We start from the raw sequence: 16,695 nt of genomic DNA on the forward strand, positions 1-16,695 counted from the left end.
CTCAGAATATCTTTCTTAGCATATTCTTGATGGACATTTGTGAGAAATGCTTGTATCGAATCTGCTTAGATTTGTATGAAGGGAAAATTGTATGCAGCCTTCTTCCCAAAGGATACGGAGTTGTGCAGCAGATGATTCACTTGATGGCAGCTGATGAAGTATGCAGTGGCATGTCAAGGCACTTGTTCTGTTGAGCAGTGTGGTCTCATGGTGCTCATGTCCATAGTATTGTCATGTCCTCATCTGGTGTAGAGACTTGAAATTGTGTTGTTTGGTGTTGGTTTGTTTGTTGGTTTTGGGTTTTTTTTTTTTTGGTTTTTGCAAATGTTCACTGAGGTTTCTGTGTTTGTGTTCGTCTTGGCTGCTGTTGGTCTGTACTTTCGGGTTGTTGCTTGGAGTTATTTGTAAAAGAGGCATGAGCCTCTGAGTTGTTCTAGTTGGTACTCCTAGGTCATAAAATTGGAGTAGTTTGTAAAGGTGCTTATCAGACTAGAACGTGGGAACGGTTGGGATTGAGTGTGCTAACAGGCCATGAGTTGGAGGAGGGCTGTGCTGTGAAGTCCTTTGTCTCTGAAAGTTTCTAATGAAATCTTGGTTTAGGCCACATGAAACAAGAAGGCTTTCTTTTCTGGTTTTCAGCGTGTTCATTTCTCCACATCTTAAAACTGCGCTATAGTTCCTCAAGTGAGATGCTGGTGTTCAGAAATACGTCTCATGCTGAGGCTTATGGCAAAAGTAACTGGCGATTAATTAGAAACTCTATAGTGCATGCATCAGGAATCCAAAGAGCACCATGAGGATTGTTTTTAAACTTAGAAGGAGAAACTTGTGCAACTCAACTGCCTTTCCAGTGACTGGAAGTGTGAGTTACAAATGTGTAACAGAACGCTGGGAAATGTTGTGATGTGTGTTAGAAAAATAAGCAGAAACTCTTAAGTTCTGGAATTTATGAGTCTTCGCAAGTACGCTTTGGAAAAACAAAGTGGCAATAATGTTTAAAGAGCAGAATAAGTTATTGAAATAGTTTCCTTCAGTAGTCTTGTGGCAGAGCCCTTGAACTTTCTGACATTTATTTTCAGTAAAATAGAATGTGTCGAGGATAAACTTCGAGTGTTTTACAAGAAAATTCTTGGAATTTTAGTTCTCTTCCTAGCTCACAAGCTGTTGTAGTTATTCTCCTTACCTTCTTCAGTATTGCATCACTGTCGGAGTTAATGCCCACAAAACGTAAAGGAGAAAATGGTTGTACACCTCAGCCACCTCTGTGCAACATGTAATGCCAGGAGGATGGGTTAAAACTGAGTGGAGACGTGATCTACTGAAGCAGCTCAGGAACACGTATATGTTCTGCACTGCACACCAGAATCTTTGTCAGACAGGTGAAGGAGGTAGTTGAAAATAATAATTTATTAAACTCTTGCTTTTAAATTTTAGAAAGAGTATTTTCCAAAGACCAAAGATATAAAAGCACTTGAGAACTTTGTGTGAAACTTGATAACTCATTTTATTGAGATGGTGTTTTAAGAAAGAGAAATGGCAGTTAAAATAGTTGTTTTAAACTAATCAAAATGCATAGTTTAGTTCCTGTTCCATTAATGTGTATAGAAGACTGCACTTTGGTGTCCAAAATGAAAAAAGATCACTGTTGTTCAAAACTTTTCATGAGTAATAGCAGTGCTTTAGGGTTCCTTCAGGAGCATAAGAAAATCTACCTGCACGTAGGGCAATACCTGCTGTCCTTTGACTATTTTATAACAAAGCTATGTTGTTGGTTGGTGGAGGATAATTTTTTTTTAAAGCTTCTAAGACAGCTTAATATGAATGTCTCTAGTCCTGGTTTACTTTATTTTTGGTTCTGTTTAATAAAATGTAAGCTTCCTCATGTATCAGTGAATTTTCCAATTAGAGCAGAATGAAGACTGTGCTCCAGAGGAGACTTTACAGAACTTTTTTCTTTTTTTCTACGATATGACATGTAACATACATATACATGTATATCTGTGTAACTAGAAGCTTGCATACAACCCAGCCTAGCTGAGAATCTTTGGAAATAGGTCCTACTTTGCATCTTATGAAAGCTTGAAGTTCCTTCGGTGTGCTTTTTTCTTGGCACTCACTATAATATCAATGATTGTTCCTCTGTCTGAAGTATTTATTATGTATTACTGTTAGAGTAATGTATTGCAGTTCTGCTGAATATGTATTTACGTTTTTTCTTCTTTTCAACATAGGGTTTTTCAAACTTCAAAGTACTCCGCAGCAGACACCATATTGGGAGCTATTCAAGCAAGTGAGCACTGGCCTGAAGAGTAAGAAATCCGTATCTTTGTTTTAAGGCTTTCTGGAGAATCTGCTTGAGAGAGGATAAATACGTTTTAGATAGAAAAGATCGTAAGCTAGTGCTTGTATTAAATGGTAATTTCAGCTGAATTAGGTTTCTGTTTTTTTACTGCTGGGCTCTTACAGGTAGGAGAAATTACCTGCTTTGCGAGTTTTCAATCTTCCTTTCTTTTTTAAAAAATACGTGTTTTGTTGCCTCTATTCAATTGATTCATACATTGTAAGGCCTTTATATTATAGGTTTGAACTACGAATTTTTAAACAGAAGTTTAGGGATCAAAAATAGATACTGAAACGCTGTGTAGTGCATACTAGAATGAAGTTCAACGTAACAAATGTCTCGATGTGAAGAGGACTTCTGTGTAATGAGAGCTCTGTGTGACATTACATGAACTTAAAGTGTAAGAGAACCACAAGAAGCAATTTTTCTTCCTGTTCTGATACAATTGCTGCTGTATTGTGTAGACGATAAACGTAGGTCAAAATATTTTTGTCAAAAGTCTCACCTACTGGGCATGTGCATATTGTGTATGAATTTGGGGAAGAAAAAAACCTGCTTCTTAAGTGTTCCTTTTAACAGAGTGGAGGCCATGTAGTTCTGCAACCCTAGAATAAGTCTAAGTTATGGAAAAACCGAAGAAGGGTCAATGTAATAATCTGTGTACTAAATAACACTCAACAAGAATTTCTACTGGGACATTGCAGGCTTTTGATAGCTGTCATAGGCAGTTTGTGTCTTTGACATATGTTAAAATGCTGTCTTAAAAGATGTGAGTAAATAATCTATGTATTAAAATCTGCTTCCTGATGAAGTGATACATATAGCATCTTTTATTTTTTATAAAGTTTAAAGATTGAACTATTACTATTCTAGCTAAGGTGCTTAAGGGTTTGTCACAAAGATATTATTTAGGGAGAGGAAAATGTATGTTTGGACAGCCTTTACGTATCCCCCTTCCTCTAGTCTAACTTTTTAAAGAGCCATGTGGGGTTGTTTCTCTCCCCAGGACTGTCCCTAAAATATAGGCACTTCACTTACTTATTTATAAGACATTTATAGCATCATGGCTACTACTGGTTGTAAATTATTTCTGCTGCTCTTGTTTTTATGGTATCTATTACATAATTGAGTTCTGAGTAGCGTATTTGCATAATATTGTAATTTCAAGTATAGCATTTGTGTGATTGGTTTATCATGTCTCATTTCCAGGTCTCTAATAATGAGGTACCCATCTGGAGTTAAAGCGCGTCTCTGAACTTCTTAATTCTTCGTTAAAGGGATGTGTTCTGTATTCATGGGTAAGGATGATTTTGATCTTTGCTTGAACCTTTTTTGTAAATTTCTTGTAAAATGTTAGTTTAGAAAATGTTATCCACTTAGATCCTGTGGGTTAATTGCACACTTAATATGGATTGGTAGATGCATGTGTTAACTCTTTATTTTTGACCCAAGCTAATCTTTATTTCTTTATTTCTTTATTTAAGTACAACTGATTGTGGCTCAGAACTTGCTGTGTGATTTTCAGATATCTTGCAAATGTATATAGAAAATTCAGTGATACACTTTCTCTTTGGTGTGGTTTTGCTTTGTTGCTCTTCAGTAAAGCTGCCTTCTAGAAAGAAGCTGTCCCATACACAGTGCCTGTTGATGTCTTTGGTGCTGATAGAAGTTTGGTATTAATTGCACTGGAAGATATATTTCATTTACGTGTGAAATATTGTTTGTGTTGGCTGACTTGAACTTCTATGAATGACCTTCTCATTTACCAATTTTTTCTTCTAAACATATAGTATTTGTTCCCAGGGGCTACTTGCTTCAGAAGCAAGGAGGAGAGATATTAGAAGGGAGTTGTACGTATGTCTTTAAAAATAATAATAATAATTAGGTGTGTTCTCAGTCAAACAGTCTACCTAATCAAACTTTGTCTTAATTTTAGTGATAGCAGTGAGATGAAATGCATTTCTTCAATCCTTATTTAGCTATAGATGCCACAGCACTATGGCACAAATGCTTAGTACTTTGAGTTAGATAATAAACCAGTTCATCTCAATGAACGTTCAAATGTTCTTTTTTATCTTCTACACTGCTTGAATTTGGAGGCAATTGTGCACTTCCTTTGTACATTTTAATTTTAACATGCACATTGATCTTTAAAACTGTAATAGACTATCATTTATATTGGAGCAGCAGGAAATAATGGGAAGTAACTTTTGTATTTCATTTAGTTCTGCTTTTGAACACAGCAAAAGCTTTAGTTGTAATTAAATCTGACAAGTAATGATAGTGTGAATGCCATTTATTTTTATTGTTGGGGAGGTAATGTCTCTATCATTTATGAATATTATTCAGAAGTGATGGGATTTTTGAGTATTTTTTTAAGGCATTATAGTGACTACCTCTTTTCATGCTGTGTTCTACCTGCTAATAGATGGGCAAGTGGTAAAAGGCACAGGCATGTCATGCTCTTGTATATTACATAGAATTTAGCAAACAGTACTTCTTCAGTCTTTGGCAGATCTCATTTGGAAGCAAATCTGCTGTACCTTGTTGCGTTGCATTCTAAAAAAACAAAACAAAACAAAACCCAAACCAGTGTCTATACATACAATGTAAAACTCTTGCCCAGTGTTGACTCTCTGTATTTACCTCTTCTATTTCTTCTGCATGTGATCTGGCTTTCTGTTATGATGTGCTTTTATGGCTTCAGTTTTAATCTCTTCTACTAACTAGTCCCTAGCTTCATTCTGCGATGGCTTTTACTGGCTAGCCATTATTTCAGCTTTTTAAGTGAAAAAGCGTGCTTTGGTTGAGACACTGAGTTGTAGAGTTGGCAGTTTGAAAAAACTTATGTTTGAACTAGAGATGCTTTAAAATATGTGAAGATGAAGAACCTTGAAATGTTTCAGCTTGTCTGAGTAATACTGTTGATGTTTCCCATTAGCTGTTGTTCAGTTTTTGCCCAAAATCATCACGATTGATACAGAATTGAGAGGCTAAATACAAAAGATGCTTAAATACAAGTAGGAAACATTGCTAGATGTCTCTGGGTTCCACAGTGTTTAAAATAATGAAACAACGTGCAAAATCGTGGAAAACTGAAAATGTACAAAATGTCCTATAGTTGGTAATTATTGTTGAAGAACTTTATGCAGATAGGGGCAGTAACTTCTTAAATTGATGTAGAAAGACCATATGCTTCTAATTGCTTTGTCACTTCATACCTCTACTGTGATGCTCATTTTGTTTTCTATGATTTTCTATTTTGTTTGGACCAGTAATAGGAAGTAATTCTTAGGCATAAATGTTGTAGAGGGATCCTACCAACTTTAAGCTGGATCAAGATTAATGTTAAATCAATGTAGTTGTAGAGAACTTAAATGTACAGTTCGTTGATGTTCTAAAGCAAATTCTGGTTATGTGGGGGCTCTAAAATGCTAAATGGTAGTTACAGAAAGAAATCAAGCTCGAGATTTAAGTTATTTTCCATGGTGATGTGTTTTTGATGTGAAATAATTAGTTCTGGCAAATCAAATTTTAGGAATGTTGGTAGGTTTTGTTATGTTACATTCTGCCTCTTTTACCATAGTTTCCTTGGTTGAGTAAGTGTTCAAAACTAGTTTCCCTATTCTGATTAAAATGTGACTGCAACAGGAGCTTACCTTGAGTGGGAAGTGTTTGGAGACTGGTACTTTGAAATACTGTCTGTAATTGCATTGTTAAACTTGAAATTGTTAAGGCCACCAGACAAAAGTTTTCAAAATAGTTATTTCCTAGAATGCTCTTCTGCCAGCAGAAGCTTCCAGACTTCAGGTCAATGACAGATCTGTTTGGGAAGGGGAAAGGCTGGGTGGAAGTGTGCTGAAGCATAGCTGTAGCTACCATCGTTTTCTAAGTGAGACTGAAGATGGGAGGAGAAAAGCGCTTAAAGGAAGCATGTGAGAAAGGTTTCCATGTCAGAACGTTTCTCTTACATTGATTTGAATATGAGAAGATAGAAATTTTTTTTTAAGGTAGGGTCAGAAAAATAATGTTCGTGTGTTAGTTTAATTCAGAAGTGTGCCACAATTTGCTTTCGTCTGCTTTTACAGTTTGCAAGCTAAGTGCTTAATGTTTGCAAATTCAAGAACGGCAAAGAGAAACAAAAATCGCAGTTGCTAAGTAAATTTGGAGGGCTTGTTTCTCCAAATTGCTGAAGTTTCCAGGCATGCTTTTCTTCGGGCTGAAGAGATACGATGCGTTTTAGGGATGTGGAAGTAAAAAGCTGGGGTAAAAGTACTTCTCTTACTGGGGAAAAAGAGCATGCTGGTAGCATGATTTATTTTTTTAACTTTGTAATAAAACATTATCTGGTACATAACGCTCATGCTAATTCATACTTTGATACATGTGCCTAATTTTGGTGTCGTTCAGTGTGATACAGGATCCATCTGTTCTCTTTCTGCACGGACCAGAAGTTTTATATACCTCATCCTAACTTATTAGCATAAGTTAGGTTTTATTTTGACCATGGTTGCAACACATTCAGTGGACTGAAAATAGAAGCTGGATGGATTTTCATCAGTTTGTCAAGGACTGTTTTATATTTCATAGGTTCAACAGGAATCTTATGCATAGGGAGAATACTTCAGATTTACAAGGTGTCCATTTCTGCAGGATTTTGCTCACTTTTTTTCCTTGGAGAATAAATTAGTAAGGAATTACAGTTGAAATAGAGGTGAATTTTAGCAGTTGCATTAGGAATTAAAAAGTGTGGCTTTTTTTTTTTTTAAACTTTTTTTCCTTATGGTAATTAGATAAGTGTATGGACAGGGTAAAGGAATGATTATTCCTTGAAGATGCTCATTTAAAATGACTGCTTCTCTATTCTAGATGTTTTCTAGTTATTTGGGGAGATAAATTAAAAGAGTTTCTGTTCAGACATTTCCTGTTCACTTTGATCACAATATAAATGGGCAGGGTTTTATAAGAAAAGTGGAAATAACCTTCCTTCTGTGCTCTCCTTTTCTGAAATCCTTGATTGGAAACTCTAATTGGTTGGTGATCAGTGATATTATAAATGAAAAAGCAAAACAACTGATGTTTTAAAATTAGGTAATAAGTGTTCCTGAGCTGAAATTAGTTCTTATAACTATGTTTATCTTTGAATCGCTGTACTCATCGTCTTGCTTCTCCTTGAAATAAGATACAGAAAACAATCCTATTTAAGTGAGATGAAATGCTGTTTGGTTTCAGAATCTTATTTAATGTAAGAACTGGAAGAAATGTAGCATCCCAGCTTTTCTGCTGAAGCTGGGGTAACTATTAGGAAGTGGAGTTTACTTCCTCTCAGGTTTCTTGTTTGAGCATAGTATACAAAATGTGCATAATTTTCTATGGTTTCTTTCTACAGCTGCTTAAGAATGATACATGAGTGAAAAATGAATTTTATTTAGTGTTTTCTGAAAAACACATTAAAGCTACAATTTGGTAGCTTTAATGAAAGTGGCAAAGGGGAGTCTGAAATTGTGCTAAGAGAGCAAACTGGGAGATAAAACTGGAACTAGTATATTTAAAACATCACAAGTTACACTAAATACGTAATGGTTAAAAACTGAAAGAGCTGTAGAGAGCATCAACTAACAGCAAGGATAACTCATAGATTTGCTTTAACTAAATCGCCAAATTATAAATGAAATATTGAAAATCCATTTGGTATTTTAAGGAGAGGCAACATGAGGAGAGTGTTCAGATGCAAAGCAATTATGTGTAATTGCCCTTTTTCTTTTTCTTTTTTTCACTCTCCCATAGGATGTTTTAAACACCTCAAGACGAGCGTTTCATCAGAAGCACTAACGGTTGCTGGCATGCCTTGGATAAGGTGGTGACTGCTGGATGTAATTTGTTTCTGTTTACTGCAGAGAGCCAAAACTGACTCCATTTGGAGTTGACAGAAATAGCAGTGCAGACCTACCAAGATGACTGATCCTATGATGGATTTTTTTGATGATGCCAATCTTTTTAGTGAGACCTTAGAAGGTTTGTCAGATGATGCCTTTGTTCAACCTGGACCTGTTTCGCTTGTTGATGAATTAAATTTAGGTGCAGAATTTGAACCGTTGCACATAGACTCATTGAATCATGTGCAGGATGCTCCGAATCAACAAAAGTTGAGTGACTTTGAACAGCTGAATCAGTACGATTCCCTGAAACTTCACCAAGTGAATCAGTCTTTTAATAGTTCAACAGACAACGTCTTATCACCACACTCTCAGTTCAACTGTTCACCAATTCATCCGCAAAACCAGACTAATGGGATGTTTCCAGATGTGGCCGATGGTAGTCCCATGTGGGGTCATCAAACTGCCACAACTGTTTCAAATCAAAATGGGTCCCCCTTTCACCAAGGACATTCTCAGTCTATGCAGCAAAACAAAAGCTTTGTAGCACACCATGACTTTGCCTTATTTCAGGCTAATGAACCACAGCATCAGTGTGCCTCGCTACGATCGCAACAAAGCAGGAACAACACGGGGCAAGATGCTCTGAGTCAGCCAAAAGACTTCTTGGAAGTTAACGTATCTACTTCTCACAGAGTCAGTGTTAACCACCCACCTCCAGTTTCTAATCCTTCAACTTCACAGCAGCCTCTGTCTGTTCAGCCGTTTTCTCAAACTGCAAATGCTTCATTACATTTTTGTGGGAATCAAGAAGGAACTTTTGGTGGACAGTCCCCAACGATTACTCCATGTTCTGTCAATAACGGCCAACAATTTTCATCTCCTTATTCTTACTCTAATAACCACATTTCTCCTACCAGCCTTCTTCAGTCTACCACAGCTCTTTCTAGTAGCCAGCAGACACATCCAATCTCTGATTTCACTGGAAGCGATGCCTTTACATCTCAAACGGGGACCAAGCAAGACACAGCTGAGCACATGTTAAATGCTAATACACCTTTGAATTCAAATAGTTTTCAAATGTTGCATTCTTCGCATCCTCAGGGCAACTTTAGTAGTTCAAAACTCTCTCCTGTGAGTATTAGTTTTCCAGCTTCTGCTGGTTCTGCTTCTCAGATAAGCCATTTCACTGACCCTATTGAGAGCAACGGTTTTACATCTTTGGATGATAACTTACTTCATCAAGTTGACGCTCCAAACGAACCATTTACAGGACTTGACCCAGATGACCTCCTTCAGGAAGATCTTCTACCACAGTTTGATGATTCTGCGTTTGTTCAGGATAGCACAAGCCATGTTTTAGAGCATGACCTAGAAGACCACATAACCCCACATCCAGTAACACAGTCATCTGATATTGTTCGGGCACAGTCTCAAACTCAGATCCATCCCTGGCATTCTTCAGTTTCTAGTCAGCATCTGCAAGACAGAAGTCGTGTAACCTTCCAAGGACAGGTATGTAGGGGTTTTGGAGCATGCGAGTTTACCTGTCTGGTTTGATTGATCTCCTATTGGAGCTTGTACCAAAGCAGAGTGATGAAATCTCAGAGCTTTTGGTGGTAATTGGCTCTGAGGAACTGCTAGTCTAGGAGAAGGCTGTTGCAAACCTGCTTTCTCTTCTGTTGTTTGCCTGCTGTTGTAGAAAACAAGATTTATATGACCTGAGATATTTATTCAGAGAAAATGAAGTCAGTCCTACTTACTGAAGTACAGCAGAGAAAAGTGTTTTATGCTTCAGGTGCAAATACTATGATTTACTGTATTTTAAAGTACTCATAGCAAAGCATTTTTTAAGAGCTTTAATAAGACTTATTGGTGTGGCTGATTTCCTGCAAGGGTTGTACAGTTTTATTGTTCTATTGGTCCTTTGCATGGTAACTTGGTGCTCGTGCTCATTAACTATAAAAATACTTTTTGTTTGCTTTCATGTGATTAGTAGTAATAGGAGAAACTATGCCTATTTTGTGTTCTTTTGGTGTTTTTTTTTTTTTTTTGTTACTTCTGACTAAAAAATCTCCAGTTCTTCCATAGCATCCACATCTACTGCATGGAGAACATGAATGCTTAAGACTTGCCTTTTTTTGTTCTAATGGGGTACAAGAGAAATGAACTGTGGAGATGATGCTTTGCATGTTATCTGAAGGAAATTAAGATTGTATGAGCATTGAGGAGTTTAGAAAAGCAGTGCTTCAGTGACTTGAGTATTTGAAACACAGTTTTATTGATTTATTTTTGAAAGCTTTTTGTCATGAGAAAGAAGTGAATTTTCAAGTAGTTCCAATTGGTTGAAATACAAACATTACAATCATTTCTTTTAGCATACTGACTCTCATCTCCATCTGTATCACCTTGTGTTTTGTTGGAAGTGTGTACACAGTAATAAATAGAAATGTAGGCTGGTGTTTCTGGGTTGCTTTGCTCTGTTGGAAAGAAGAGGGCCCAATGTATTTCTCTGGTTCAGTAGGTTGCTGGTTCAGCACAGTTGCTGCTGATGTTCAGGAAGCAGGTAACTTTCAGTTTCTACTAGTAAAGCTTTTGTTGGTGTTGTGCTGGTATGTTGTTAATAAAATACGCATACAGCATATGGAATGATGTGGTAAGGTGTCCTCATGCCAGTGGTATCTAGCAGAGAGCAGTGTGATGGGATCTAGATGATGCTGCAAGGATGGCAGTGCCCAATGTCCCTGCCATGGAGCTGGGCTCATCAGCTGTGGTGCTGTGGCACGTGGGAGTGTGGGGTGGGTGGGATGTGGAGTCCTGAAGAAGTGGGGGTGGTGAGAAATGCATGGGGACTGTTTGTGAGCAGCGTGCAGGATACAAGTCAGGTAGTGAAAAGTGAGTCCAGTTAAACCTTTTGGTGCTACAGCTCTTGTGTTGCACACAGCACAGCAGTTTCAAGCCTGCATCAGCCTCACTGACATGGGTTCAGTGCATTGTTTGGTAAGTAGGAATAAAGCTCTGTGGCCTGCAGGGAGTGTTTAGTTATTCTGGGGATGTTGCTTTGTTTCTTTTAGTATTGGGAGAGCAAAGCGATTTGACAATATTTAAAGACTTTGTCCCTTCACTTTCCCTTTTACTTTTTTCTGGAACTTTGAAATGAAACCAACAGAAAACAGTTATAAAAGCTACTCAGCTGTTCTTTATTACTGTTTGTTGATATGCAATAAGTTGTATGAGTTGGATTCTGACCTTAAGTTTATCTAATAGAACATATGTTCAGCGTTTCCTTCAGGAACTGGTCATGCATCAGTAGCTGTCAGACAATCTCAAGGCATGTAGGGAGGACAGAAGCAAATAATATAGAAGCCTCTTTAAACCTGAAATCTACATCATGTGAATTAGTAATAGAGAAGTATAACAGCTACTGATGCTACGTGTTTCAGGTGTCCTTTTCTTCTTGCAACTCCAGGAGGAATTTTGATTCCAGTTCTGATTTCTGTTGCTTCTTTGATAACTTTGTAGAATTTTGAGTTCGAGATCAATTTCTTTCAGCTTTTTTTTTTTTTTTTCTTACAAATGTGTGTAGTTAAACTAGAGAGGGGAAAAAGTGGTGTATGGGAGAACATGGATCTTAGTGAAGCTGGTTGTGTTTAGATCAGGAGTTAAGTAGGATGGGATTTTTTTTTATTTTTTTTTTTTTAGTATTTGTAGGAAGAAGTAAAGAAATATTTACCATTTAGCAATGCTTCGTACTGGATTTTCTATCCATAGAAGAAACAGTTACTGGGAGATTTGTTTTCCTCAGTTTTACTTTGATAATGATGGAGCTTTTTTGGACGATAACTTTCATTATATGAAATAGTTAATGAACTGTAGCAACCAGAATGGACCCAATGTTATTCAACCAAAGACGTTCGAATGCAGTTAGACTGAGATTATTAAAAATCGAGAGAAAATTGAATATTTTCTGTTCTGCTATTTGAAAGGAAACACGTTTATCACAGTTCAACTTATAAAGCCACTCTTTCAATACAAATTAATTTCAAAACTAATGGCTCAGTGTAATGGTGCACAATTAAAAGCAATCTAAAATATCTTATGCTGCTGTTGCACTTTCTATGCCTGCTGTAATTAGATTATGATTGTAAATATATTGTTGCTCTTAATTTTACATCATGCATTTTTCATCATAGTTTGATTATGAGAACAAAGTGAGGAGAAATACACAGGAGATTCATGTAGTCCTACCCTCGACCAATACAAAGCTTCTGTTCTTTTTACCTCCACTTGAAACTGTTTTGCAGATAGTCTATTTGTTTTTCATAAGTTTAAAGAAGGTGGCAGAACTGCAGGCCTCAGTGTTCAGTTTAGAAGTAAAAGGAAGTTGGAACGGAACGCAAATTGACCTGAGAGAACACTGCAACCATCACTGACTGTTATTTTGTAATAAGCTTTTTAATCTGCTCTAGATACATAAATGAAAGCAGAATAGTTGAAGTTGAGCTAACAAATAATATTCCATTAATAACTTCAAGTGCTATAGCACAAGGTGGCAGTCTCAACTTTTTTATTAGAGAATCTTTTTTTCCTTTTAATTGTGATTAAATGGTTTGGCACCTAACTTGATATTTCAGTGTGTTCATGACCTCCAGCATCCCGCATCTGACTTCTGGTTTCTTTTAACACTGATTTGAAACCTGAAAGTGCTTTTTTGCTTGCAACTTCATGCTTTCCTGCTGCATGTTTCAGAGCAACAGATGACACTGTTTTAGAAGAGAACTTGTGTTGCCCTTATTGAAACCTTAGAAACATTGGCAGCTCTGTACTTCTAAGCATATATGAGTATATGGAAGTGGATGATAAGCCTCACCAGGGAGGTCTGGCAACAGGTTCCTGTCCTGCCAAGTTTGTGTCCTGCAGCACATCACAGCCTCGCCTCTGGCTGTTGGCAAGTGCCTCCTTTTTGTGTCACCTCTGAGTTTTGTACAGGTATCCTTTACATCATTTCATTTATTGTTCTGCTGTTCATTGCTGTTGTATGCAAAATCTCAGATTGTGTCTTTTTTATGGAAGACGTGGAAAACAGTGATGTGTTTCTCAGGCAGTTATGGTAGGCCCAGCACTCCAGTTAGTTGATAGGTGCTGTGATAGAGGTTGCACAGAAATTAAGGATATAGTATTTTTCAGAGTGTATGCCTTATATTCTATATAGTTCAAGTGAACTTGTAATGAGAAACATTTTCAAATACTTAGTGATTGGCCCACGTTGCTTTTCTGTGAGAAAGAATGGTTTTTCTGTGCATGGTTTCTAAGCGTTCTGCAAAACGAGATGGTAAAATTATGACACTGTTGTTTTCACTGCTTGTGAAGCAGTGGATGACAGTTTTCAGTCGGACTAAGCATAATAAAATCTGTGTCTCAAAATTTTTCCTACTTTACATTATTTGGAAACTGAAATCCAGACATCTGTTGCAGTGAAAGCATTTGTATTCGATGGGGTTTCTTTTAATCTTGAAGTGTTTTCAGAAATGTAAAATAAAGTCCTTTCCTCCTCTAAAAAAGAGCCCTGAACCCTCATCTCCTTCTGAAATGCTGTTGAGCCTATCTCATATCCATTGGATCTATACTATACTTGTTCCTTAATTATGGTTAGTTTTATGGAGGGCGTTGTCATGTTAACAAATTTAAATCTCCGTTTGAACTTGCCTTTCAAACATTTCTAGGAGTCATATCCTATGAGTTCATATCTGTCTGCAGTTTTGACCTTCCTTGCAGCTGGAGTAGCTTAATAAGTTATCTCTGCCACAGTGAGGCAGCAAAATTCAGTTGTCATCTCCCAGCACCTAACAGAAGCTTATCATGCCTGGAAAAGTAACCAAAGTAATCCCTGACTTTGTTTTTGCCATCTTTTTCTGCTTTTTGCTTTTACTCTTTTCCATGATGCCCACGCATGTAGGAGGAAGTGAAAGTGGCAAAGCTGTGTCAAGTGTCTGCAGTTACCTCTGAGCTGAGCAGTGCAAAGCAAGCAGTCTTTCCAACTGGAACTGTATGGAATGTGCTTTCATTAGCAGTCTGTGGCTTTTTGCCAATGATGTATTCATCACTGAAGTTGGTGATTTTTTGCTAGCTTTTTAAGTGAACATGTATGAATCATTTTATTTTGTATATATTTTATCCAAGCTCTAGAGGAGCGTTTCTTACATTTTGTCATCTTAAAATGAGAAATTGCTTGGGATGGAGGAAAGGAAACATGTAATCATGAGATTAGTTTGTAACACACTTACTGATGAATATTTGTTACTATTTGTAATTTACACGTTTTTCATCTGCCTTGCTTTTCCTTGGGAATTGTGGCTCTATAATAAGGAAATTGATGGAATTTTAAAAACAGGGAAAATTACCAGGGTATTCACTTTACTATTTTGAACACCTTATGAGTTTGTCAGTTATGAGTGTTTAATCATTCTTCTTGGTTTTGCATCCTTTTAATTATTAGTAGTGCTTTGCTTACGTCTCTCTGAACCCTCTGCAGTTGTTGGATACGTAGGCTGCCTGATTCTTTCTGTGTACTTCCTCTTGAAAAAGAAATTCTTGCTGTTGTAATGGTTGTTATAATTTAAGATATCATTTTTTCCTGTGCTAATTGAATGCTCATTAGATGACTGCAGTAATTGTCTCCAAAATGTGCCAAAAGAGAAAGCTTTCTGTAAAAGGCAGTTAACAGATGGATCAGCGTACAGGAGTAACCCTACAGATCTTGAGGTGAGACTGGTTGACAAAAATAAGTAAAATAAAGTTACTTAAATTGATAATGTAGAATAAGTATGAATATCTGAATACTTACTGTTTACAAATAGATGTCTTGTTAGCATTGAAGACTGTGAAGCAGAGTAATGATATAACTGTGCAAGCTCAGAGTCTGGAAGTTGTACCTAATTACAGAGCAAGAAAGGAAAAACTTGTCTTCAGTTGTTTCCAGAAGACAGCAATCTGTTGAACTGAGCAACTGTTGAAGAGGCTGTTCAGTATATGGTGAAAGTATAAAGGAAAAGGTAGAAAGGAGAAAAAGCTCCTGTTCTTCTGTCGTGTGTTAATGCATCTTCTGTGCTATGAACTGAACTGCAACACTGAGGTGCCGGGGAATTTTTTGCCTTTATTTTAGCCAGACCTAAGGGGTAAAAGTTCCTGATTCGTTTTAGTGCTTCATGTACAACATTGTGTATTAGCAGTGATAGGGAGGGAAGGAGTGCTGAAATGGGAAGCTCGTTTTTTGGCAGTACAGCCCAAGTCATTGTATGCTGCAGTCACAAATGCCAAGTGGGTGTGAGTGGGCTCATGGTGGGACTTTCCATTGGTACCAGTGGCGAGTACTGATCCGTCCAGTGCTGTTATCTCAAATCTGAGTTGTTTTTTAATGGCTTCAGACACACCATTGCCTCCACAACTTCCAGAATTGCATTTCGTCTTGAGACAGTTTGTAGAAAAGTAATGTTCCACAGAGTGCTTGGAAATGGAAGCAGAACTTTTAAATGAGTTTATGAGTACTGTGGTTTTGAAGGCAAAGAATCTCAAGTACATTTGGAATTGATGTGGCTTTTGTCCAGATGTCAGTGTGTTTTGTGCACTCATGTTTTACAGTTTCTTTTGGCTGTAATGTTAATTCTAAACACATAAATCAGAACAGCTTCCAGTGCTTTGTCCACCCAGATGCCTTGTACGGCTGAGAGGTGTTCTTGTCTTGCTAGTTCCTCAAGGTACAAAATTTGCACGAGCCTCTGGCTGCATGGATTTCAAAGACTCTCGAGAGTGGATTGAATTTGGCAGCTCTTAAGGATGATAAATACAAGTGAGTCGATTTCTTGGGTGATGGAGCTGAGAAGTCATCTGTTGATTTGAATAATTTTGATAAATGAATCTAGGAGTGTAGCTTCAGACTAGGAGCAGTTGACAAGCCTTATATTTTTGAACACAGTATAATTTGTATTTATTTTTATTTTTTGAGTGTGGCAGGCTTTCTTTTGCGTGGGTTATTTAGCTCGTGCTTGCACTTGTTCTGTCTTTTTTTGCTCTCTGTGTCTTAGTGTGAAGGCACTTCCATTTGTATCTTAGGAAAGCGTTCCCACTTGGGCGTACTGCTGTTCAGGAGTCAGTCTGTAGTTGAAGGTAATTTCAATGTTGGTAGCGTATTGTATGTGTGCACGTAATGCTACTCAGTAGCATGCTGAACAGCAAACCAGAACTAGCTTTATAGATTGATAGGAAGTCCTACGTTAGGGAATAATTGTGGCATAATTGCAGTTTGTGTGTTAGAAAGAAAAGAGCTGGCCTTTCTGTTACAGAAAACATCTCAAATATTTTTGTTCTGAACATTTGTTTGCTTTTATTACAGCATGAAACATTGTTTCAGGAAGAGAAAACAAAGTTTTTAATCTGGTTGTTTTCTTAAAATAGAGATTGGAAAGGCCTTGCTCCCAGGTT

The 16,695-nt window shown here is 37.2% G+C and overlaps 1 protein-coding gene across 6 annotated transcripts in view; it reads left to right on the forward strand.

The window, feature by feature from the left end:
- CHD9 (chromodomain helicase DNA binding protein 9) overlaps window positions 1–16,695 on the forward strand; it is an 82,868-nt gene that overhangs the window by 7,398 nt on the left and 58,775 nt on the right. For all 6 annotated transcript variants that reach the window (XM_048958062.1, XM_048958065.1, XM_048958059.1 and 3 more), the window contains exons 2-4: window positions 2,232–2,309; window positions 3,551–3,639; window positions 8,129–9,732. In XM_048958062.1, the coding sequence (XP_048814019.1) occupies window positions 8,296–9,732 (1,437 nt within the window). In that variant the 5' untranslated portion in view covers window positions 2,232–2,309; window positions 3,551–3,639; window positions 8,129–8,295. The remainder of the gene's footprint in view (window positions 1–2,231; window positions 2,310–3,550; window positions 3,640–8,128; window positions 9,733–16,695) is intronic.

Source organism: Lagopus muta, chromosome 12 (assembly GCF_023343835.1).
Source record: "Lagopus muta isolate bLagMut1 chromosome 12, bLagMut1 primary, whole genome shotgun sequence".
Taxonomy (NCBI): domain Eukaryota; kingdom Metazoa; phylum Chordata; class Aves; order Galliformes; family Phasianidae; genus Lagopus; species Lagopus muta.